The 26,438-nt window shown below is 37.6% G+C and overlaps 1 protein-coding gene across 2 annotated transcripts in view; it reads left to right on the forward strand.

The window, feature by feature from the left end:
• Positions 1–26,438, forward strand: part of CADPS2 (calcium dependent secretion activator 2) — a 471,665-nt gene that overhangs the window by 164,953 nt on the left and 280,274 nt on the right. For both annotated transcript variants that reach the window (XM_074315663.1, XM_074315664.1), the window contains exons 3-4: positions 746–1,078; positions 23,082–23,162. In XM_074315663.1, the coding sequence (XP_074171764.1) occupies positions 746–1,078; positions 23,082–23,162 (414 nt within the window). The remainder of the gene's footprint in view (positions 1–745; positions 1,079–23,081; positions 23,163–26,438) is intronic.

Below are 26,438 nucleotides of genomic sequence, written 5' to 3' on the forward strand. Positions count from 1 at the left end.
CCCGTCTCTTCCTACCCATTTTACGAGCATCTCTCTGTGTGGTTATTGTTGTGTATGTTTTATTTTTTACCTGGACTTAGTGGACAACTAGAAGTTTCTTAAAGATTTTGCTTTTCTGTCATGCATTCTTCCTACCTCTGGAAATGTGTGAGAAGTTAGGGGACTGTTGAAATCAGGCATGGGGATGGCTATACCCTAACCCCCCAGGTTGTGACCGACAGTTATGCATGATGGGTATTGACTTGGATTCAGGACTTACCACACTATTGGCCTTCAGATCCTTGCTCAAGCAATAGGGGACCTTATCCCTGCTGCAGAACTAGCCAGGACACCCAAGTACACATAGGGAATTTGGGTTCATATCTACAATTACTTCCTTAACCAACTCTTAAAGGATTCAGTTGGCAGAGATGCCCAAGACCTTTGGGCGGGGGCGGCGGGGACGTGTAGGTCAAGGTTGGTCATCTTCAGGTTCCTCAAACACTAATTACTGTCTCTCCTTAACATTTCAACATTTTAGAGGAAGTATTATATCATTAACATTTCAACATTTCTCTCAACATTTCAACATTTTAGAGAGAGTATTATATCATTAGTTTCCATGTATTATAAAATATTTGAATCACTGTATAAAATGTGGTGTTATAACTCCAGTTAAAAGCAAGCAGTGTAATTGTCCCTGCTTAATTATAAATGAGTTTTTGTTTCTTTGTGTTTTTTTTGTTTGTTTGTGTGTGTTTTCCAGGTTTTTCTGAAGAGTGATCGAGTGGCCAGAATGGTTCAGAGTGGAGGATGTTCCGCTAACGACTTCAGAGAGGTGTTTAAGAAGAACATAGAAAAACGTGTGCGGAGTTTGCCAGAAATTGATGGCTTGAGCAAAGAGACAGTGCTGAGCTCGTGGATAGCCAAATATGACGCCATTTACAGGGGTGAGGAGGACTTGTGCAAACAACCAAACAGAATGGCCTTAAGTGCTGTGTCTGAACTTATTCTGAGCAAGGAACAGCTCTACGAAATGTTTCAGCAGATTCTGGGTATTAAAAAACTAGAGCACCAACTCCTTTATAATGCATGTCAGGTAAGTGGTCCGCGGTGTTTCCCGTTCCCCTGCCTGACTTAGAATGAATATCAGTGTTTATAAGCCTATGAAGATATACATTACTTTCTGTAATCACTTTGGTTGAAAAGTTGAGTGAAATTGAATTTTAGTAAATCAGACACTGATATTTGAAAGAAGGTTTGAGAAGAATTATTAGAGGGAGAAGAATATCAGTAAATAATTGTTCCCATATGCCCTATTTTAGGATATCAAATTTGTGCCTATTGGGTATACATGTGGCATGCCCCAAATAGGAAAATGGAAATCAGCTTATCTGCAGAAGCTTGGCAATTTATAATAAACAGGTATTCCTTGGTGCATAATAATTTTTCATAAAGATATGCTGGTCTTCTGAATTTTATGGAAGTAACTGAAATGTCAGGTTTTTTTTTAACCTAGGCAGATAGAAATTAATTGAAGATGATTGCTAAACTGCAAAATTTAAAGAGATGACAGTGAATAATGTATTTTCTTTTCCCTTCTCATTCATATCATACATATGAAAAAACTGAATAAAATATCATGTTTGTTCCACGTCTTTCATCTTTAGACTCTAGGATTTGTCTAATAATGTATTCCTTCCATAGTTGCATTTTGTTTGCTTGCTTTAGAGATATAAATTATTTCTCTACACTCTAATATACACTTTAAATTGACAAAATTCTAGCATTTAAAGGTTTATCAGTTCATTAAGGGACACTTCTATAATGTACATATGTTTACATGTATTTTTAATCTTTTTGCAGATCTACTTGTCTTAATTTTGGAATTCTAACCATGTCATTTACTTTGCATTAATAATTTGTGGATGATTTAAGATGAATAAATTAACAGTCAATTAATAGTAAAGCAAAATGGCCCTTGAACCCTGTGAAAGACGTCTGCATTCACCGTAATTGTTTTTACTGTGTTATTAAACCAGTTGGTGGATGACTGCAAAACCAAAATCTGTTTTAAAAGATACATGTAACTGGGTCTTTGTATTTTGAGTGAAACGATAGCTCATTTGTACAATTAAATATTGATGAACATAATTTAATAGTAAAATTCAGACATTCAATAGATCTTTATTATTTATTCAAGTCAAAACCTTGCAAGGTGTTGGGGAAATCAAGCTGAGCAAAATAAAATACCGGTTCTCCATATGCCGACATCTACTAGAGCAGATAGACCTCTAGAATGAGTGATTATGTATGCGCTAGAGTTTATACTGGATGTTACAGGGTCATGAAGCAAATGCCTGTGGACCTGTGCATTTGTTTATTAACTCCTAATCTTTTTAAATTATCCTTTGCTTGCTTTTTAAGATTGCTTCTACAGCAAGGGTGTGCCAGTGCCCTGATTCTGCCCCCTATGACTTGAAACATACTTCTAAGTTAAATCTGTTTTATAATAACAGATTTGTTTATTTTTCATTTTAGTGCTGTCAGTATTTGCCTCACATATTTTGATGCTCTGTTAGGTTTGTACGCATTTAGAATATATCTTTTTGTGGCACTAACTCCTTTATCATGATATAAAGTCCCTCTTCTTTTTTCTGAAGTCTGCTTTGTCTTAAACCGAGATAATTGCTCCAGTTTTCTTTTGGTTAGGATTATCATGGTGTGTCTTTCTCCATCTGTTTACTTTTAACCTAATGGATTCTTTATGTGTAACGTGGGTTTCTTGTAGAGAACATATAATTTCATCTTGTTTTTTTTTTCAATCCAATCTGACAATCTCTGTCTTTTAATGGGTACATTTAGACTCTTCATATTTAAATTGATATATTAATGCTTGGATTATGTTCTGCAGCCTTTGTGTTGTCACTTTCCTGCATTTATTCTTTGTCCCCCGCCCCCCTTCCTCTGGCTTCTCTAATTTTAGTTGAACATTTTATATGATTCCATTTGATACCCTCTTTTGGTGTACTACTTATACTTGCTTTTTAAAAACTTATTTAGTGGCTGACCGAAGGTTTACAATATACATTTTTAAATAATCTAAGTCCACCTTCATTCAAATGACACTATAAGGGTTTAAGTGTAATGCGACTGTCCCATAATAGAGAACCCCTAATTCCTCCCTCCCATTCCTGTGACATTTCTGTGATTTGTTTCCACTGACATTTCTGTCATTCATTTCACTGATTATATGCAATAAAATTTTAGATTAATTAATGAAAAGGAAATAGGAAAAATAAAAGATTATATATATTTTATCTTCATTTATCCTTTCTTTTACACTCTTAATGTAGATCCGATTTCTGACATATATCATCTTATCTCTGAAAAACTTCCTTTAACATTTCTTGCAAGGAAGAAATGGTGATGAATACCCTCAGATTTTGTTTGGCAGGAAAGTCTTTGTTTGTCCTTCATGTTTTCACTGCATTACCAGTTAGAATTACTAGTTAGCTGTTTTTCTCTTTAACATGCTGATGACAGCACTCTCTTCTTGTCTGCTTTCTGTTGAGAAGTCTCTGCAGGTGAGGTGCTTTTGTCCTCTGACTTCCTTCAATATTTTCTTCACGTCTTAGTTTTCTGCCATTGGAATGTGAATAGGTTTAGGTATAGGTTTCTTTGATATTTCTCTTGCGTGGTGTTTCCTGAGCTTCCTGAATCTGTGAGTTGGTGTCGTCCATCATAAATTTTGGAAAATTCTCAGCCATTATTCTTTCAAATATTCCTCTGTCCCAGTCTCTCTTCTCCTGGTATTGCTCTTATGTTTATGTTACTCCTTTATGATATTGTCCCATAGTTCTGGGATGTTCTGCTTAGTTTGTTTTTTGAGTTTTTTCACTTTGCATTCCAGAATGGGAAGTTTCTGTTGGCCTATCTTCAAGTTCACTGATTCTTTCCTCAGAATCATTAAGGCTACAGAGGAGCCCATCAAAGGCATTGCTCATTTACAGTGTTTTTTCTTTCTAGCATTTCCTTTTGATTCTGTTTGCAAGTTTCCATCTCCCTGCTTACATTACCCATCTGTTTTTGCGTGTTTTAATCTTTTTCCATTAGACTCCTCAATATATTAATAATAGTTACTTGAATTCCTTGTTTGACAACTACAGCACCTGTGTCACATCTAAATCCAGTATGGATGCTTACTTTTTTTCTGTAGGCTGTTTTCTTTTTTCCCTTTTTCTTTTTTGCCTCTTGGCATGCTTTTTTGACACAGTTTTTTGTTGAAAGCCAGACATGTTGTATCTGGTAACAAAAACTGAGTTGGAGACGTTGTTTTCCAATATAAGAGGTAGAAAAGCTGGAAAGGACTGCAGAGGGCCTTCTTGTCCCCTAGCAAGGATAAGTTTTCAGTGCTTCCTTCTGGCAAAGTCTGTCTCGCTTTGTTAGGGAGAAGAATCCGGGAGGGTTAACAGTGGCTTTTCTTCCCCTCTTCCTGCCAGGTTCACATGGGATCTTTCTTGGCTCCTTCCCATGAGAAGTTTATAGGGTTACTGGAAGGAAAGCCTAGTAAAGTGTGGGAACCCCTTATGATTGCAGGCCCAGGGTATTCTCACTCTCTGCATTCAGCTTCTAGTAATTAGTCCCAATTACTAGCCAAGTAAGTGGCCTCCACTGACTTCTGCTGCAATGGCTGTGCCTCTCTAGTTTCACCTGTTTCTCCAGATTTCTGGGTTAGTGGTTTGCCCTCCACCCTGAGTTCTCTGACAAGTCCAAGAAAAGGCATTGGTTTTCTCTTTGTCCAGCTGTTTATTTTCAGAACAAGAGTGACAGCTTCCAAGCACTTTACATGTCTGAGCTGAGGCGCCAGTTCCTTTCTTTGGTTTTGAGATTTGAAAGAAAAGCTTAAGGATTATTTTCTTCTTTGATTGAAAACAAAAGATAGTACAAAAAATACTCCTATAAATAAAGGTAGAGCTTCCTTTTGGAATAACAGTCATTTTTACAAAATGGATGAAGTTATGAAAATGGATTGTTAAGAAAACAGCTGAGATTCCCCCCCCCCAAGGGCCTATGTATCTTATTTTATTTGTTCTTTTGTTGTCTTTTACCTAGATTTAAAGGGAAAAGATGATGGAAATCACAGAAAATAGCCTGTCTTTCATAGGAAAAGGAATAGTCTGAGAAGAGGGGATAGTAGCGCAGGGCTTGGGGGAACAGAGAAAGGGTCTAACGCCAGCTGAGCTGCTGGCCCCTGGCTCCAGGCGTACGTCAGGCGTATGTCAGGCAATGTATTCCACCTTCCCTGTGTCTCAGGAAAGCCTTTGACTCTTGCTAACTGAATAGTGGGTGGGATGCATCCATTTGTATCTGTTTACCCTTATCTGGTCCCATGTTTTTACCAAGAGTGATCCCCTAGGAAATCTCAAAGATGTGTTGCTTGCTTTAGGGTCAGAAGTTCAGGGTAGAGAGCTGTTCTGCTAAGATGTACATGATGACACCAGCCAGACAGTTGGGGGCTCTCTGGGGACTTGAGAAGGAAACACCACGAAGAGAAGGCACCAGAGCCAGGACTGCCACCTGATGCCCACAGGAGCCTCATGTGGCTGTCCTTCTCGTCCCAGAGCTGTAGGATTAGCATCTGGAATGGAAAACAGGAAGCTGTCCTCTGAAGAGGCATCGGTGTTTGCATCACTTCTGATCAGATCCAAGAGCTTAGGAATTATCAAAATTAAGGTAGAAGGGAAAAACCTGTAAAACAATGATATAAAAGATACCATAATTAAGTTATGAAATCTGGGGTAATTGAAAGAAAAATTATTATTGACTTGTTACCTGACAAAGATAAAAAAGAATAGCAACACAAATATGTCATAGGTTAGCCACTGTGCCGGTAAAGCTCCCCGCCATACTTCGGATTTTTTGGTTTGAGAATAATGTGTCTGCTGCATTGGTGCACATTCATAGAACGAAATATTAGGTGAAAAAGATAGAAACACACTCAAATTTGCATTCTAAAATGAGCAAATAACAATACAAGAATCTGAAATTGGTTAGCCATTATTTACTTGAATCAGAACATTGGAGGAACAGTAAAGGAACAAGATGGAAGGAAGAACAATTTGTCAGTGGAAAGTTTAATTTCAGGGATAATTTTAAGGAAATGCAGTGAAGTTCAAGTAAATATAGTTCTACTTTTAGAGAAACAAAGTTAGTTGATATTAAAGCTATGTTTTTATAGTCTTAAGTTAATAAATAATTTTATTTCACAAATTTTTCAATGAAAATGCTGTCACTTCAGTGATACTAGTTATAAATCAGCTGCCTTTCTTTGAACAGAAATTAAATGTTTATTAAAGATTATTTTAAAATGTGAGGAAGGGTGATACAGTATGTTCAAATCAATTAATTAGTTAATCCATTCTCCATAGTCGTGTAGGGACTATAGATAATTAGAAATTATGTGCCATGCACTGTGCTTAATGATAGAGACACAGAGATAAGACCTAATTATTTGCTAGATTCATTAAAAAAAAAAAAAAAAATTGCACTGTTGTAAACGCCACGGCGGGGTGGTAAATTCCTGGCTTTGCCTTCTAGAGATTGAGGAAAGGGCAGTATTGGGGGATGGTATGACCTATAGATGAAATTCATCAGAATGAGGAGATGATGAAGTGTTGTGGCTGGAGGCCCCACATGTGTAGAGTGTGGGGGTGTGACACAGCCTGGCAGAAAGTCTTCCTTGCTGCTGGAGTCTAAGTAAGAGACCCGGCTGTAGTTTGAGATGACATTAGCAGATGTAAGGAAGGTGTTATATATAGACTGTAGAGAGATACACACTCCTAAGTGACCAGAGTCTGAACAGTGGCGTATATAGTACCACGTCTACTGTAATTCTCCTCTTCTATATTTGTATTTTAAGAGGATTACATAACTGAATTTTACAGCTATCTAAATTCTAATCTTTTCTGCCCAAAGCAACCCTCATTAATCTTTTATCATTTCATTCCATTAACTGAAGCAAGTGACTCACCCACATTTACCCAAGAGTCAAAGCAAAGTTAACGGAAATCTTCCTCTCTACACATCTCCCCACCCAAATGGGTTACCTTGGGAAAGAACTGCATGAATACTACAGAACTGCTGCGTATTTTAAGGGATACGCAGGAATATTTGCAAATGGTTAAAAAGCAGTGTTCAGGCTTATGACTCACTTTCCCTAGAAATTTTAGCTTTGGGGATTAAGCTCTTTGGGTTAAGAAGTTGTAAAGAAATTAACAAACATAGGCAATGGCTGTGTTTTTTCCACTCTCCCTCTCACTGTGAGACTTCCCCTGGAAGTCCAGGCACACCATTCTGAAAACTCCCCCCTCTTTCACCCCCCCCCATTCAAGGTGTGTGAAAGGGAAAAAGAGAAATGTCAGTGCTCCAAGGAAATTGGTATCTGCCTTTCACCACTGTCATCTCAACTAGTAGCGTTGGATTGGTGATAACATTTTGTTTAACATAATTTGTCTACTTTGGCAGAAATAAATGCATGTTCTACAGAGACAATTACATATGATAACAAAAATCACTTTCCAAGTAGGAAAATAGAGCTGTGGAAAGGACAATTAGCAAGGTATGTTTTTCGTGCATGTGTAATTTTAAATCTCTAAATGCTTGAAGAAAATGTTCAAGTAAATACCATTAAATAGCAGTTTTTAATGTTTTAGGAAACAGCAAGGAGAAATTTAAGACCTTAAGAATGATTAAATTTTATGTCTGATTTTGGAAATTCTGGAATTAATTGGAATGGCCAAAATATTTATATACATGTTTACTTCTTTTTAAAATAAATGTATTATGATATAATTTAGATGAATCTGATTTCATTCAAATGAATTTGAAGGTCTGATTAGTAATATGAATTAATTTCCTCCAAAAAATACAGTTTTAATATACTCTTAAATTATAGGTTTTTATCACTGCTGCTTTATTTGACTATGCATTTTTTTTTACCTTTCGTCTATGTGTAGAGGAACTACAGTATTCCTAAATAAAATTCCTCCTAAAATGTTTTGTTTTATTTGTTTTTGCTTTCTGTCAGATCTCACCAGATCACAAATCTAGATTACCTTCAGACATCCTTGCATCATTTATTTTTAGATTTTTCTTCTTTACCCAGGTTAGTCTATAGAAATGTGGGTGTTATAGCCCAGCTTTTTTAAATGATAAGAGATCAGCCATCTTTGTAGTACAGTAGTACCTCGGTTTTCGAACGTCTCCATTGAAAAACATTTAGTTTTATGAACGCCGTAAACCCAGAAGTAAATGCTTCGATTTTCGAACAATCCTCCGAAGTAGAACATGTCACATGGCTTCCACTGAGTGCAAGATCCTGAGGGCTAGCTGTTGGCTGTTTTCGAACGTTTCAGAACTCGAATGGTCTTCCAGACAGATTACGTTAGAAAAATGAAGTACCACTGTATTAGGTTGGTGCAAAAGTAATTGCAGTTTTTTGCAATTATTTCTAACCTTTTAAACCTCAATTACTTTTGCACAAACCTAATTATAACAGTGGTGGAGGAAGTGTTTTTATTTTATGATCTGTTCTTGACTATTAACAAATAAAAAAAGATTAAGTGAATATACTGTTTATATTTATATAATATACTGATTATATTTTTTTCATAATTGTTGATCATTGTCAAATCATTGTTAAAATATTTTATCAAAACATATGTATATTTCTTTATTTCTTCATTTAAAAATGCTTACTGAATACCTTCTAAAAATGTCAGTTACTGGGCTAAGCAAGGAAAATGCAAAAATGACAAGATTTGATTGTTTCCCTCAAGGTATTTGCATGTGGTCAGGAGACAGATACATAAATAAAAGTAATAGTATAAAGCTAATCAGTGTGTCCTGGGATGTGTATGTGGCACAGTGTGAGCGCCTGGATGGCAGAGCCCTAATTTGTCATAGAATAGTTTGCATGGAATTCCGTGGTGCTCCATCCTGGCTGCACATTAGAGTGACCTGAGGAGCTTTAAAAATCACGGGATACCTGAGCCCTGCCTCACACAAAGTGACGCGATCCATGGACGTGAAAGTGGAGCCCAGTGTCTGTTTCTAAAAACCGCCCTTCGTTATGCTGCTGCACGTGCGCAGCGAGGCTTGAGGACCCCTGGCCTGACCCTCAACCTGAGGACTCAGTGCCTTGGGCACATCTCACTGTTGGGGAGCCTGAGAAACAGTGTAGCTGTGTGCCCAGTAAGAAGAGGTGATTGACAGTGTGGAAAACCCAGTTCTGTTGGAGTTTTAATGAAAGTTCAGTGAAGGGTCTAAGAAAGCAGAAATTCCTGAATTTGGGGAGATGGATAGAAATTTAACAGAGAGGAGGAAAATGACATTTACAGAGGCACAAGGAGAGTGGAAAGGCTTGGAATCTGTTGAGGGATGTTATGTGTACTGCTGGAGTAGCAGGAGATAGGGCTGAAGAGTTAGGGAAACACTTGATTACTGAGGGCCTTGCAAGCCAGCTGGAAGAGCTTGAAATGTATCGTGATAGGGCACACAGCTAGGCTCTGAGCACAGAAATGACGGGAACAAATTGGGGTTCTGGCAAGTTCCTTTTCTGTGGTCGTAATGCATTGCATGTGGTCCATATCCCGCCTCACGCCCCCTGTGGGCCTGGCCAGGCATTATTACAACAAAAGTGGACCAGGACCTGCAAGTCATTCTTTCATGTGACCTCCAGGCTCTGCTCCCTGCCCTGCTGTGATCCTGTTTTTATCTGTTCCTATAAAGTCCTGGACTACTGGATGTCACCTCGGAGTCTGTTGTCACATCCTCTTGGAACCACGTCCTGTTTTGTGCTTCAGAATTGCACTCCTCTCCCACACTTGGGGACTTGGGTTTCACAGCACTGGGCCACCTGCTTGCCTGAGAAGGGACAAGATGTTAAGTGGAGGAATTCGAGCAGAAACTGGGAATCAACTTGGTCTGTAGCTTAAGACATACCATTCTATACAACTCTGAGTGACAGCCACCTGTTCCTCTCCCTCTCTCTTAGAGAAGATAGCATGCTCTGATGTCGCTGTTTCCATTTACACTGTCAGTGTTTATGTGATGCAGCAGTTATGCTAACCATGGTCGGATGGGGCATCTGTGATTAGGGTGTTTTTTAAGCAGAGTACCTACTCTGGCCAGGCACTGTTGGAGGCTCACATTTCCTTTTCCATGGAGTAACGTTGTTGTTGTTTTTTTTGGGGGGTGGCATGAGGGAGAGATTAAGAGTTCTGTCTTATACATGCTGAAAATGAAATATTAGACATCTACATAGAAATGGCAGGTGGAGATTGCCTATACAAGTCTGAAATTCCAGTGAGAAGTCAGGGTTGGAGATACAGATTTGGGAATCATTTAGATAAAGTTAGTGTTTTAAGTCACGGGACATTATGAGGTCATTTCAGATGAGTCTGGAGTTCAAGAAGACAATGGGCCCAGGATAGGGCCAATAACCTAGAGGCTGCACAAAGGGAAAAGAGCCAGTGTGGTGGGGGGAAGAGCTGAGAGCGCGGTGTCAGGGAACCAAGAGAAGATATTTCAAGGAGGAGAACGTTGATCTGTGCCAGCCACATGCTGCTCAGAGGTGAGATGAGATGACAGTCAAGTGACCCTTGCATTTGTGAAGGTGGAAGACACTGGAGTGGGTAGGAGCAAACTTGATTGGAGTGGGTTAGGAGGACAACTAACAGGGTAAGAAAATAAAAGGAAAGTTTCAGGAAGTCAGCCAGTAATGAAGAACATTATTTAAATTCCTTCAATATAGTACACTGGATAATTTTCTTAAAAATTCATCAAGCACTTATGTGCCAGGCTCAAAGCATCGCCCTTGTATTTTTTTAAATACATTTTTATTCTTCAATTACAGCTGACCTACAGTATTATATTAGTTTCAGGTGTATGGCATAGTGATTACACCTTTATATAACTTATGAAGTGATCACCCCGATACATCTTGTGCCCGTCTGACACCATACATAGTTGTTAAAATATTATTGACTATATCCCTTATTTTTTACTTTACACCTCCATGACTATTTTTTAACTACCGATTTGTACTTTTTAATCCCTCAACCTTTTTTACCATCTCCCAACCCCCTCGCATCTGGCAACCATCAAAACATTCTCTGTATGAGTTTGTTTCTATTTTGTTCATTTATTTTGTTCTTTAGATTCCACATATTAGTGAAATCATGGGGGATTTGTTTTTCTCTATCTGACTTATTTCACTTAGCATAATACCCTCTAGGTCCATCCATGATGTTGCAGATGGAAAGATTTCACTCTTTTTTATGGCTGAGTAATACTCCAAAGTATATACGTACCACTTCTTTATCCTTTCATCTTTTGATGGACAGACACCCAGGTTGCCTTCATATCTGCCTTCAGGTTACAGACACCAGGTGGCCACTGTAAATAATGCTGTAAGTGACATATGGATGCACCTGTCCCTTTTGAGTTTTTTCAGATAAATACCCAGTAATGGGAGTACTGTGTCCTTCTTTGTCTCTTGTTATAGCCTTTGTTTTAAAGTCTGTTTTGTTTGGTATAAGTATTGCTACACCAGCTTTTTTTTTCTCATTTCCATTTTCATGACATACCATTTTTCATCCCTTTATTTTCAGTCTGTGTTGTGTGCTTTGTATCTGAAGTGAGTCTCTTATAAGCAACATATATACGGGTCTTGTTTTCTTGTCTGTTATGCCACCTGCTCTTTTGATTGGAGCATTTAATCCATTTACTTTTAAAGTAACTGTTGATAAATATGTAGTTATTCCCATTTTATTTTTCATATTTTTTATCTTTTTTTCTTCTTAAAAAAGTCCCTTTTCTGTTTTTTGTAATATTGGTTTGGTAGTGATGAACTCCTTTAACTTTTTCTTGTCTGGGAAGATCTTTATCTCTCCTTGCATTCTAAATGACAGCCTTGCTGGGTACAGTAATCTTGGTTGTTAAGTCCTTGTTTTTTTGTTTTGTTTTGTTTTTAGTTTCAGGTGTACAAAACAGTGTAATAGTTAGACATTTATACCTCTCACAAAGTGATAACCCCCCGCCACCCCCAATCTGCTACCCCTCTGACATTGTTGTATAGCTGTTACAGTTCCACTGACTCTATTCTTTATGCTGTACATGTGTGGGTCCTTGCTTTTATCATTTGAATATTGTGTGCCAATCCCTTCTGGCCTGCAATGTTTCTCTTGAGAAATCAGCTAATAATCTTATGGGAGCTCCCTTGTAGATAACTAACTGCTTTTCTCTTGCTGCTTTTAAGATTCTCTCTTTGTCTTTAACCTTTGGCATATTAATTATGGGTCTTGGTATGGGTCTCTTTGGGTTTATCTTGTTTGGGACTCTGCCCTTCCGGGGCTTGTATATCTTTTTCCTTCACCTAGTTATGAAAGTTTTCTATGTTCAACTGGTTTACAATTCCTTTCTCTCCCTCTTCTCTTTCTGGTACCCCTGTGATATGAATGTTGGTACACTTGATTTTGTCCTGGAGGCCCCTTAAACTGTCCTCATTTTCTTGGATTCTTTTTTCTTTTTGCTGTTCTAATTGGATGTTTTCTGCTACCTTGTCTTCTCAATCACTAATTTGATCTTGTGCTTCATCTAATCTACTCTTGATTCCCTTTAATGTATTCTTCATTTCAGTTATTGTATTCTTCATTTCTGACTGGTTATTTTTTATTTTCTATCTCCATTTTTATGTTTCCTATCTCTTTGTTGAAGTTCTTTACAGAGATCACAGAGACCATGCTTATGACCAGTGTTTAACTGGTAGACTGCTTGTCTCCATTGTGTTTAGGTGTGTTTGTTTTTCTGGAGCTTTGTTACATTCTTTTATTTGGGACATGTTTGTTTCCCCATTTTGGCTGCCTCCCTGTGTATGTTTCTATGTTAAGTTGGGCTGCTGTGTCTCCCAATTTTAGTAGAGTGGCCTTATGTAGTAGGTGTCCTGTGGGGCCCAGTAACACAGTCTCTTTCATCTCCTGAGCCAAGTCCTCCAGGTCTGTCCCTTGTGTTGCTTGTGTGTTCCCTCCTGTTGTAGTTGAGCCTTGATTGTTGGTGGCACGTCAATGGGAGGGATTGACCCTCAAGCTGATTGGTTGTGGGGACTGGCTGTGACTACAGTGGAGGAACTGCTGCTCAGGGGCTGACCTTGTGGAGCAGTATTGCTTTAGCCGGACTCTGATGCTTGCCCAGTCTGTCCTCTGGTTGTATCATTTATGGATGTGGTACTCTGTTATGGTCTGAAACTGGCTGCTGGGTATGTTGGTTCTGGGGCCTCTTGGAAGGGGTTCTGGTGCAGGCCAAGGTCAACCGTTGCCTGTGCTCTGCCCAGGGCTACTTGGTATGGGCTGCAAAGTGATCTACAGATTGTTTCCACTTGTGCTTGGCTTGTAGATGCCTGGGAGAGGCTAAACTTGAACTGAGTCCAGCTCTCGGTAAGTGTGCGCCTTGGGGCTGCTTAGCAAGATGTACAGGGCATGTCACGGCCAGATGCTGCTTATTTGGGATTTGTGAACCTTTGAGAGATTTTAGGAAAGTCAGCAGCATGAGTCAAGACAGGCCATTTGTATGGAAAAGCAATTGGAAGTAGCTAGGTGGGCCCACAAGTTGGGTAGGGTGGGGTCTCAGGGAATCATCAAGGCGGCGGAAATGGTGTTATCCCAGTTGATGGAGACTCAGATATAGCGCCTGCCGAAGTCTTCAACCTGGGTGGGGGTAGGGCTCACAAAGGAACAATAGCTTCTGGCAACACTTCTGCTGGAGGTCAGCTGCCCCTCCAGCCCTTGCTCTAAAGCCAGACATCTCATCTCTTCCCCACATGTCCCTGGCACCTGGCGAGCTGCTGATCCAGTGCTAGTGCTCAGAGCGAGGGAGTCCATCAGTGAGTAAGTACGTCAGCGAGCAGGCCCTTGAGGAGGAATGCCTGTGACTCCTGCAGTCCTCTATTTCAGCCACAATCTCTGCTAGTTTTCACAGCCAGAAGTTGTGGGGACATGTGTCCCCAGCACTGGAACCCTGGACTGAGGAGGTTGTTATGGGGATGGGACCCCTCACTTCTCTTGGAGGACGTCTGCAGCTGAGAGAACCTCCTGACTTTTAAACCACCACACCTGCATGTGCGACCAGCCCGTTTCACATCTCTCCCTCCTATATGTATCAACGGCTTTTTCTACATATCCTTACTTATAGGATTTTTGTTCAGCTAGACTTTAGGCAATTCTCAATGATGCTTGTTCTGTAGTTTAGTTCTAATTTTGATGTGCCAATCTTTCTTCCTAATTGTTTATTATTATTGGGCTTTCAGAAATGTTTGGCCTACAAAACCTGATGCCTATTTCTTCTGGTAGATGGTGAGAACAACTTCTCTGTTTTTATAAAGTGCTTTTTTTAAAAAAAGCAATTGAAAAGGCTGAGGAAAATTGATTGACATATATTCACAAGAGTATCCAGTGATATTTAATGCTTTTAGCTGACTATTAAGGTCATAATATCTTAAATCTTTGTTTTAGACTGAAAAAAAAAAATCAAATACTTTTGCCCTAATCACTAGAGCAGGGCCAACTGATCTTTATCTTAGCAAGATTTAACTTGTGTGGTGGGCAATGATTGATTCTAGCTGTTTGTTAGAAACTGGTAGAAAGGCCTCTATTGTTAAATGTTTAAAATTATGTCATTTCCTATTTACCAAGCATTTTTGTGATTCTGATATGAAGGTTTCCAGATTAATAAAGCTTACATCTCATTCTATGAATTATCACCAGAGGTTTGTGAACTCACTGTACATAGTGTGGTTCCAAGAGCAGCCATGTCTGAAAATCTAGATAGGTTTTCCACCATGTTTTGTTTGTGGAATTTTATGCTTTTGGGATTGTTGCACTGAGTTAGATCCACTGGGAAATACTGCAGTGGTGAAGAAAATAAAAGAATTCACTATGCTTATTTTGAGTGATTTCACCCTTTTCACATTGATTGCCTCTTCTTTCCATTCTGTATCATTATGGCCCATGGCAGACTGATGGATCTGAAACTCCTCCAACTCAGTAGGTTCAAAATGCCATTTTTTTTCTCATCTTAAACCTGGTTCTCCTTCTGTTTATGTATGCTCAGCCTTTTGACCTTTAACTATGAGACCTTTCTTTTTTATTGCCTTCCCAGCCCAAACAATTACCTGCACTGCTGCTTCCTCCATTATGGTGCATTATCTGCTATGGTATTTCCATGGCCGTTACCATAGCTCAAGACTTGGAGCATGGCTATACCCTCTTTCTTGCTTCTCCCTTCCAACCCTACATAATTTTATTGCCGGATTAATATTATTGCAGCAACCATCTTGTTCTCATCATAACCCAACTTTGAATTTAAAAAAGAAAGAAAAAAAGGCTCCATTCTATCCACAGAATGAAGTTCGTTCTTATACCCCTTGGCCAAGCTGTCCACAGCTTCGGTGTTCACAGTCTGGCGCCACCTGCCAGCCTTACGTTCTCTGGGCTGTAATCATGCTTTACACACCCCATGTTCCAGGTGTACCAAATCACTCCCTCCCTGTTGCTCATCCATGCCCTGTATTGTCTTGGCTTTTAATTTTGTCTCACGTTATTCTTTTCACTTGGAATCCTCCTTCTCCATTCTTCAGGGCTCAAGAAACTCTGCCTCCTCCACAAAGGCTTCCTTTGTTTGTTTCCTCTTGTGGGTTCTCATAGATAGTGAATGACTGAAAGAATGGAAGTTGAGTGTGAAGGAGTGTGAGGTGGTTATGTTGAACCCAAGTTGGGGTTCAACTGCAGGATTCAAACCCTGGCCCTGCTGCTTATAAACTATGTGACTCTGGCCTTGGGAAATTGCTTAATACAATCTGTGCTGCAGAGTTTTCATCACTGAAATTGGATAATGATAAGATCTATTCCATAGTGTTGCTCTGAGGTTTAAATTCAATAACGTTTATAAAACTTAGAGCATTGCCATTTGCAACAACGTTGATGGATCTTGAGAATATCGTGCTAAGGGCAATGAGTCAGACAGAAAAGGACAGGAAGTATATGATTTCACTCATATATGGGATATAAAACAAAAAGTAACAAACGAAGAAACAAAACAAACTCATAGATACAGACAACCAAACTGGATGGTGGTTACCAGAGGGAAAGAGGGTGGGTGGAGGATGAAGAGGGTAAGTAAAAGGGGTCAACTGTATGGTGATGGGAGACTAGACTTTGGGTGGTGAGCACACAGTGGAGTACACAGGTGTATTATAAAGTTGTACATTTGAAAATTATATAATGTTATTAACCAATGTTACCCAATAAATTTAATAATTAAAAAACACTTAGTTCCTGAAATACTTGTATAGTAAGTGCTGTATAAATTTAGCTCTTACTAGTCCTGAGAGGCTAGAGTTCTAATTTGCTCTAACAGAGTTCTCTAATATCACTGATAATGTTGGTGTTATTTTATTTAGTGCTAAACTTTCTCCATTTCAGCATTAGTTTGTTGTTAATGTGAATGTATATTCAATTCTTTTGTTGAGGTGAGTATGGTTAATAAATAATTGCTTGAAAATATTAGCTCATTACTTTCATCCGGAAGATAAAATGTTAATACCAAATGAAATACTAAAGAAAATGTCATGATGTGTAAAAATTTGCTAAGTTATATCTACCATTTTAGATAATATGCATGCATATTCTCCAGGCTATTGAAGTCATACAGTTGTTACGTTTGAGGTTAAATTTTTTATATTCTCGCTTTTGAACATTTTGATCTATTATTTAATATAGTTTAGTTCAGTTCACATAGGGTAATTTTATGTCTAATTAACTCATTTATCTTTTCCCTACTTTTAAGAATTCGAAAGAAAGTGGGGTTTGGGAAATGCATTTTTAAGAATCAATGAGAATCCATGATAGAACTGCTACTTCTGGGTTAGGTTTTTTTATGCATAATTTAGAAGGTAAATATAAGGGAGTTCTTTAAAAATTTTTCCCTCCAGCAGACAGAATGCTACCCGTTTCATACATAACATCATACAGGCAAAGTATTGTTCTTGAGAGTAAGGGAATGATTTAATTTCCTTATTGTTTTTTTGGTTGTGTGAGATTACAAAACGAGTTTTAGTTACCTTGTAGTTGTTGGCTAATTCTGAGTGATCAAGAAAAGGGGAGGAAGGAGTTTTTGTTTTTGAGGGAGATTTCTTCATGAAAGATGGGTCAGCATGGAGGGGATGTTAGAGTCCAAGAACATTTTAAATAACAGGAATTATTCTTGGTATTTGCATTAAAAGTGAGACCAGTTATGTGAATCCCACTGCTGGAGGTGGATTTGTCTTACTCCTATTGTTAGAGTAAGGTGCACTTACAAGGGAAATAATTGTAGTTTGAGGTGGCAGTCATAAGTATCTGAAAAGTTCAATAGTAATAAGACAACAGTGGACGATACCAGATAGTACATGCTTTGCTACTAAATGATTGGTTAGGCAGCCTTTTCAGAAGCTTCGGAGATTGATCTAGATAATGAAGGTATGTAAGAAGTCCATCCCAGGCAGGAGAAACACAAGCAAAATATATGATTGGGAAATGTAACATGTTTGGTAAACAATGAAAAAAAACTAATTTGTGTAGATAATGGAATTATCCAAGAGGTTAGAAAGTTAGATTGGTATAAAATATGGGAGGACCCGAATACTAGGCTTATGGTGTTTGGGTATCATCTCTCTCATTCATATTCACATATTCTCATTTATTTATTCCCTCCTCTCCTTTCTTTCCCCTCATCTCCATTCCTCCCTCCCTGCCCTCTCTCCATCTGAGGTTTTAGCCTAATCAAGAGTAGTCAGATCATATGTAGAAATGGATCCAGGCTGAAGAGTGGATGGTAAAGAAGATGAGTTCAGTTTTAGTTTGAGGTCATCGAGGTCATGGCTGAAAGGAAATGCTTTGCCTTTAAGTGGAGATAGAGCACTGGAACTCAGGAGAGAGGCCCCTGTAACATTGTATTGAGAAAGGACTGCAGACACTCTGGCGTCTAGAACAGCCAGGGACCAACCTTGTGTGTCTGTGGGCTGGCAGAGTGGGTGGGTCAGCATGGAGAACAGAGCAGGAATGATCAGAGTCAGTGGGGTAGAGTTATGCTCTCTTTATGATAAATAATTTGTGATTCAGTGATGGAGAATTAAAAGATATATCGATAATTTAATTGGCTAATACTTAAAGCTTTTGATCAGTTTTTTGGGGGCCATGTTGAAAAATACATAAGTAGCACTGTCAAATAAATCAAACAGTGGGCTACTAGAAAATTATATGATAACGTGTTACATGGAGTGTTCTTTTAGAATCAGTGTTAGGTTTGTGCTGATTATTTCTCATGATGGGTTATCTATAAATCATCAGGTTTATATATAATATAAATACAGTGGACCAGCATATGAGTTAATCTTAGGGAAAACACTAAATTTACAAAACTTACAAATCCTATTCTACTTGTAGTTTTTCATGTTAAAGGATAAAGACAAATATGACAATAAATAACAGAATACGAGTATTATATGTCTGAAAATTTATGCCGTAATTGGGATGAGGTCTCAGAAAAAACAAATTGATTTTTTTCAGTGAGAGAAGGAAGAGCCCATGTGATTAGGGTTAGCACGCACAGCGGCATCATTATGGAAAAACATAGCTATCAATTCCCCTTTCTAGTGATTGACAATATTAATCTAAAGACAATTACGCCGGTTCTAGAAAATAGATTAATTAGAGAGGGCAATGAGGCTCAACAGTACTGTCAAAAACACTTTTGTAAAGACCTTTTTTTTCTTTAAGATATGAGCAAATTTGATGGATTCAAGTATTTGACGTTTGTAATTTTTAAAGCCCTAGAAGAATATTGTAAGTTATAAAATGGAGCTGTTGGGTGAGACGTGGTAAAGTTATTTTTATGCTGTGTTTAAAAATGTCTTAACTGTAAGATAGTAGGCCACCAACATGGGCTTCCGTTCTCCCTAGGACTTCTGCAAAGGGAGATTTGAGAATGTCTTAGACCTTGTCTTTTCTCAAAGCTGCTTCTGTGGAACCCAGGAGGAATGGGGCAAGGAGAGAAACGGGGCAGGGAGAGCCTAGAGTTTGGGGTTTGCAAGTTAACACTAATACTGCTGCATCAGGTCAACCTTTTCTCTTCCTCAACCTTCATTTTTAATGTTCCCATCTTCACAAATGCATCCTGATACTGTCAACTAGAAAAAAAAACATGCTTTCCATCATTGAATTCCCACAGCAGCTTTGAATTGACTAGCAGCTATCTTGTGGCAATTGCATGGTGTTTTACTTACATTTTTTTACTGTTCTCTCTATGCAATGTAAACTCCTGGAAGGCCACGACTTTTGTAGCTAGTGCTTGCTATACAGAAGGTGCAGGAAAAAGCAAATAGAGTAAATGAAGCAATCGTGGGCCATTCAAGTCAACACTGTTACGCCTATGTCTTAGTGTCCCCTTACAAAGAATTTCACAAATCTCTGTAAGATGAGATTAATGACAGGTAGGTGTGAGGTGGGCGTTTTCCACAGTTTATGTTTGAAAACCATGCAGCCTCTTTTACAACAAATGACTAGAGACTTTTTTAGAGAAGCTTGTCCTAGAGTCAGGATTCTTTACCTCATTTGAGTTAACCCCCCATTTGAGAATCTCTTGGATAAGTTATGAAATGTAAACAGTACCCCAAGGGGGAAAAATGCATATCACTACCAAATTTTGCCCCACAGCTTGAACAGGTTCACGGACTCCTGAAGGTCCAGGTTAAGAACTTCCTAGGTCTAGAGAATTCTGAATGTGGAAACAGTAATCACTGGAAAATGAACAGGAAGAAAATAAAACTGAATTTTCTGTACTAAATATTTGTCAGGCCAGTGACATATTTTGATAAGTGGTATAATGATCTGTGTAGTGTATAGATACTAGAGGCATTGCAGAGAATAAAGATACATTTGGGCATCTGTTATGGTCAGGGTTGAACAACCCTCTTTGATAGACTTGGAAAATATTCTGTGCCAAGAAAGGACATCTGTGAGGCAAGTAATCTATCATCACATCAAGTGTTGAAATCAGGAATTTAAAGTAGAAGAAAATGAAGTGAAAATGAAGTTGTCCTGGTGGAGTGAGGACTTACCTCTTGCCCCTGCCACAAGCTCCAGAGTCCACATAGCCCACATTTTCCTTATTCCACAGCCCAAATCAGGCACTAGAGACAGGTGTGTCACCAACATTTTAAAGTCTAATGCCTCACGTCTATCATATAAACCATCCTTTCAGGCTTTTTTCTTTTTCTATTCTTCCCCCCCCCCCCCCCTTGGGGGAGGAGGTGTGCAAAATCAGTTTCTCTGGAGAGTTCTGAAAAAACAGGAATTATTTTTACCATAACAGTAGGTGGAACGGTGCTGGCAAAATGAGTAGTACTCGAAGTGGCTAGGGAAACACTCCACACAAGAGAGAGTAGAGAGTCCCGTCCAAGCCCTCATCCTGCCTGAATTCTGGTCTGCCTCCACGATGGGATTCTAGGTTTTACTCTGCATGACTCTAGATTGCACTGGGTGCGGGTTGTGAGGGAAAGAAGTCAAAGATGATACCTAGGTTTTGGACTTGAGCAATTGGGTCAATAGGTGTGCCATTTATACTGCACAGCGTTACAGTGGTCCCCCCTTTTTTGCAGGGGGAGTGGACGCATGAAACCACAGATAGTACTGAACGTATATATACTGTTTTTCCGTATAAATACATACCTATGGTAAAATAATTTATAAGTGTATTTGTTCTTGAGATGACATAGAAACTCCCTTTACAATAAGGATTTAGTTTGTATGCCTATTTAGATGTCTATTTTTATACTTGTTTTAAAATGAATTTGATTTTTTTTAATCAACTTGGAAACCTATGTTATTGAGAACTATAACTCCAGATCTTTCTTTTAAATAAACAAATAAACTTCCTGTTTGTGCTGGAAATAGAGCAATCTTTCCTTTCCAGAGCTCAGATCCGATTATGTCATTCACCTACTTAAAACCTTTTTTGTTTGTTTGTGTTTCAAAGACTTTTTTTAGCTTTTTAAATTAAATTTATTGGGGTGACATTGGTTAGTAAAATGATATTGGTTTCAAGTGTACAATTCTGTAATACATCATCTATACATCACGTTGTTTGTTCACCACCCAGAGTCAGTTCTTCTTCCATCACCATACATTTGACCTCCTTTACCCTCTTCTGCCACCCTCTGGTAACCACTAAACTGTTGTCTGTGTCTATGAGTTTTTCTTGTTTGTCTCATTCATTTGTTGCTTTCGTTTTATATCCCATACATGAGTGAAATCATATGGCTCTCGACTTTTTCTGACTTAAAACCTTTTAATGACTTCTCATTGCTGTAGGAACCAACTCCATACACCCTACTGTGGCTGTGAAGAGGAGCTTATGAAGTAGCTCCATGGCTCCTTCCAGGCCCATCCCCCAAGCTCTCCTTCCCACAATTCCCAAGTATTCAGTTTCCCAAACCACTGTGCCTAGTCTCAGCTTCAGACTTGTGGTGCCCTCTTTTCTTTTTTCTCCACATGTATTCTAACACCATGATCCTGTTGACCTGCTTTGCTTCTACTCATCTTTTTCTTTTTAAGGCTGTTTTTAAAAGGTAACATGGTCAATATGTTAGTTCTTCAGCAATTGGACAAGTAAATCTGTACTCTCCTGGTTGTTGATGTAGTACGCGATACTAATTCAATTATTTTTTAATTTATTGGGGTGACAATTGTTAGTAAAATTACATACATTTCAGGTGTACAATTCTGTATTACATCATTTATAAATCCCATTGTGTGTTCATCACCCAGAGTCAGTTCTCCTTCCATCACCATATATTTGATCCCCCTTACCCTCATCTCCCACCTCCCACCCCCCTTACCCTCTGGTAACCACTAAACTATTGTCTGAGTCTATGAGTTTCTGTTCTCATTTGTTTGTCTTGTTCTCTAATTCAATTTTTAGATGGATCTTTAGTAAGGCATGGTTGTACTGTGTGGCAGGCTTCTTAATGAGGGGAATGGGAGCGGGGAAGGAATGAGGTCAGAGAAATGTGTGCCTGATTCACCTCTGTGACCCCCCCCCCCAGTTTATCCCATAATGTGCATGACTCATGGGACCTCTTCAGCTTAACAGTTTTTATAATGAACTAATAAAGGAGGATTGAATGAATAATTTTGGGAGAAGTAATCATGAGGTAAAGTTAGAGGAAGTTACAGAAAAAATGAAGGATTTATTTCAGTGAAGCAAAAGTAATTTTCCATGTAAATGATAACTTTAAAAATAATGATAGCATGCTTTTCTTGCTTTCAATCAAATTTTGAGCAAGAGATTGGAATTCTAATGTGGTGCCAGTCTGTAAAAGAATGGAAGGATTTCTTGGCAGTGTGAGGCCGTTGAGTCTGTTCATACTAGAATGAAGTGTAAATGAAGACTTAAATGGTAGAAAATTATATCAATCAAATAGTGCTTTTATATTTTGGCACTAATACAAATTTATTATAAAAATGAAGGGAATATTTTCAAAAGAACAAAGAAAAAAGTGAAACATTACTCAGCATCTTACCATCCAGAAATGCATTCTGGGAATTCTAAAAAACAAGAGATTTATCTATTTAGGATTGACCTTCATAAAGATAGAAGGATGGATTGAATAAACTTAATGATAATTTAATGTAAACTCAAGAAAATGAAGACTTCTTGGTTTATAGTTGTTGTGCACACATTGGGCAAAGAATTATTATAATTAGAATTTTTGGTAAACTGAGCTATTAACCTTAGAGATTTATTAACTTTTTTGTGAACAAAACCACAGTAATTGCCCATGAAATTTAATTGGGCTGCCAACCTAATTAAACAGTCTTCTCTGTTCTCTTCTCAATAGGTAGCTGAGAACATTTATTTTAAAAAGTTTTGAGTCATTTAATCTTTGCTTTAATCTGTAGATCAGTGCAATTAATCACGTATCTGTAATTTCTGTTTTATTTTTGAAGTTGGATAATGCAGATGAACAAGCAGCCCAGATCAGAAGGGAGCTTGATGGTCGTTTGCAACTGGCAGAGAAAATGGCAAAGGTTAAGTATTAACTTGGACATACTATACAACATTTCTTTCTTTACCTAGATTTCTGTGAGATGACAGAACTTTGTATAGATGAAGCCAGTATAATTTTATCATTTTCTCCTCTATGTGTGTACCTCTTAAGCACAAATATCTGAATGTATATCATCTAAATGGAGCATATTCTATATTTTACATTCCCATCCTTATTTATGAAGTGTTTAAATTGAATGAAAACTTCTGTAAATTATTCTTAAAAGCGATACCTAAATTTCTCAAATTGCTAGATATACAAGAGTTTTAAAATGGCATTAAGCATAATATAATCAGGGAGAAAAATCTCCCTGTGAAATTATATAATATACTCCAAAGTATCCAGCACAGCGCTTGGCACATAGTGGTGTCAGCTAATATTCGATTGAAAGAATGGATGAAAAATATAATTTGAAGTATCTAGTACATAGTTTAGCAGGTAGAGTGTGTTCAATTTAATATTGCAGTTACTTTTATGTGTGCGATTACTATGTTTCTATGAACAGAAGTAGATTTCAGAAAAAAACCATGAGTTGCTTTTTAATATTGAAGACATTTTAGAGAGAATGGAACTTCATTGTCTGAATTATTCTCTAGTAAATGGATATATTAACTTACTTCAGTGGTACAAAAATTTTAGTCCCTCCAAATAGACTTGGAGTTATAATGCTGTTGATTATTCTGAGAATAAAATTTTTTCCGTTTCCCTTCAGCAAAGCAAAAGCTTGAATAGTCGGTGGATAGATTTTCCCCTCTCCGTCTCTGGTTCTGTCTCTCTGCAGAATCCTTAGTGATTTTTCTTCATTTAAAAAAGTTTTGGTATGACATGTATACAGTAAAGCACACAAATCTTTAGTGTACAACTTAATGAGTGTATGTGTATACATCTGGTATGACCACCTTCTAAATCAAGATGTTGAACTATTTCCACCACTCGAGAAGAAGATACATCTCATACTGACTTTAACAATTGGATTTTTTTGTTCTTTTGCAAAGAAAATATGTACTTATGAATATATACGTTTTAAGAATTCTAATGTTTAAATGTCTATTAAATAACAAAATAGGGAAACAATTGAGACATTGGAGGTAAATAAACATAGCAGATAGAGCATGTTTAATTGCTTTCTACTTCAGTTTCACCAAATTTAAGCCATCTTCATAAAATATTTATAAGGCTAATTATACTTTACTGACCTTGTTGCATTATATGTCTACATTAATCCTATTAATCGACAATGGCAGATGATGTAATGAATTTATGTTATAGACAAAGTGATGGAGGCTTAGGGAAGATGATTGACTTCACTGAGATTACATAACAAGGCAGTGATGGAGGCAGGCCGCAAACCCTGGTTTTCTTACTCCAGAATCTGGCTCTTCTCTCCTAGACCCTCCTACCTCTTCAGTCTGATAAATCCACAAGTGTGTATTAATAGTTAATAGCTGGCAATCAGTAACGCCTCCTACCATATTTCAAAACACAATATAATAAAACCACAGAGCAGAAATTTCTGTTTTGTGGGATAGAAATACTTTTTTTTTTTTCAGGCCATAATACTTTTTAAAAAAAATTTTTATTAAATTTATTGGGATGACATTGGTTAGTAAAACTATGTACGTTTCAAGTTTACTATTCTATAATGCATTGTATATATTGCATTGTGTTTTGAATGACTGAGTCTTCATGGACTGGCTTATTGCCATGGGGAAGGCAGAGCTTTGCAGAATTCCTGGATTATTTGTGAGACTCCTTCCTTTTCCTCCCACTCAAGGGCATGTTAGAATCGAAAGGGAGAGAGCATACCAATATCGTAAGGAAAACCATGAATCTGTTCCACGTTGTATTAAAATTTTTATAAGACTTCAGTATTTTCATTGATTAGAATCAGCTTTACAACCACCAGTAGTTCACTTGATGCTGTGATCCTAAGGGTGGTAGCGACTAAAATCAATACAGACATAGGAAAGAGAGCAGAGATGAGCATGAATAAAACAGCCAGTGGTGTGAACACCAGGCTTTATCTAGTGGAAGGGTAAGAGCACTTAAGAAAAAGGGACTAAATTTGAATACTGGGAATTTTTTTTATGAAGTGAACATTGTTTTCATGTGTATAATACATTAGGGCTGCTAAGGAGCTATGTTGTACAAAGGACTAAATTAGAACATTTAAACTGTGGATTATAGGAGCGACTCACAGTTAAAGTAGAGAACAACCCTATTTCTGATTCTGTTCTAATTTTAAAAATCAAATTTAACATGTATACTTGTCTGATGTACAGTTCGTTCTGTTTCCAAGAAAGAAGCAACACAAGCAAGCTAAATAAAGTTGATGAAATACTATCAGTAAACCTCAATGCTTTAAAACACAGTTGTCATTTTTTTTCCAGAGAGAACAAAATTCTAGTAGAGAAAACTTTTGTGTCTAGTAGAAAAAATTTCTAGTGGAGGAAAAAAACACCTATTTCTTGAAAAGTTTGGAAATGCTGATAAAATGGTCAAGTTTGGTGATTCCTGGCAGCCTCCTCACTGAAAAATGATAGTGAATGAAGTGTTTTTAATTAAAGCTAAATAAGTAGGTTTTTTTCATGTACTGATGCTAAATTTCCCATAAAAACACCTTGAATATTTGAAAAAAAATTGGCACATCTGAACTTTCAAACGTGGTATATTTGTGTTTTGCTCTGCTAAAGTATGGTTTTAAAAACACAATTATGACTCATACAAATTTAAAATAAAGATACAATAAAGATTTCATTCAATGCATAATTAATGAGCAAGCTAGTTAGATGTTAAAATAGTCCAAAGAGCATTTGAAAACTGGGTACTTTTAGGCAAAGTTAAAATAAGATTCATAGATTAGATATAAAAGTGATGAATTCCCAACAAGGATTTAAATTAGCCATTGGATTATTTTACCAGACATTATTTGAATATTTTCCAAAGAAAATTCTAGAAGGTAACATGTAACTTCACTGTCTGGGACTTTAATCAATAGTAAACAGTAAATTGAACTAAGTACATTTCCTCAGATGATCCTTGGATGACCTTTGCCCCCATATAACATTTCAATGACCTGCCCCCTGAGCTTTTTGCCTTATTTCTGAGTTTTGGTTGTGTTTTTTTATGACAGTTTTTAAAGTTAGTCCACAGCTATAAAAATCCATTTTTATGGCTTAGTTTCCTTCTTTTTTTCTTGTGCATGTATTGAAAAACCCTTCCAAAACATTACTCCTTTTCCAAAATGAATCAAGTG

Source organism: Rhinolophus sinicus, linkage group LG11, assembly GCF_036562045.2.
Source record: "Rhinolophus sinicus isolate RSC01 linkage group LG11, ASM3656204v1, whole genome shotgun sequence".
Lineage (NCBI taxonomy): Eukaryota > Metazoa > Chordata > Mammalia > Chiroptera > Rhinolophidae > Rhinolophus > Rhinolophus sinicus.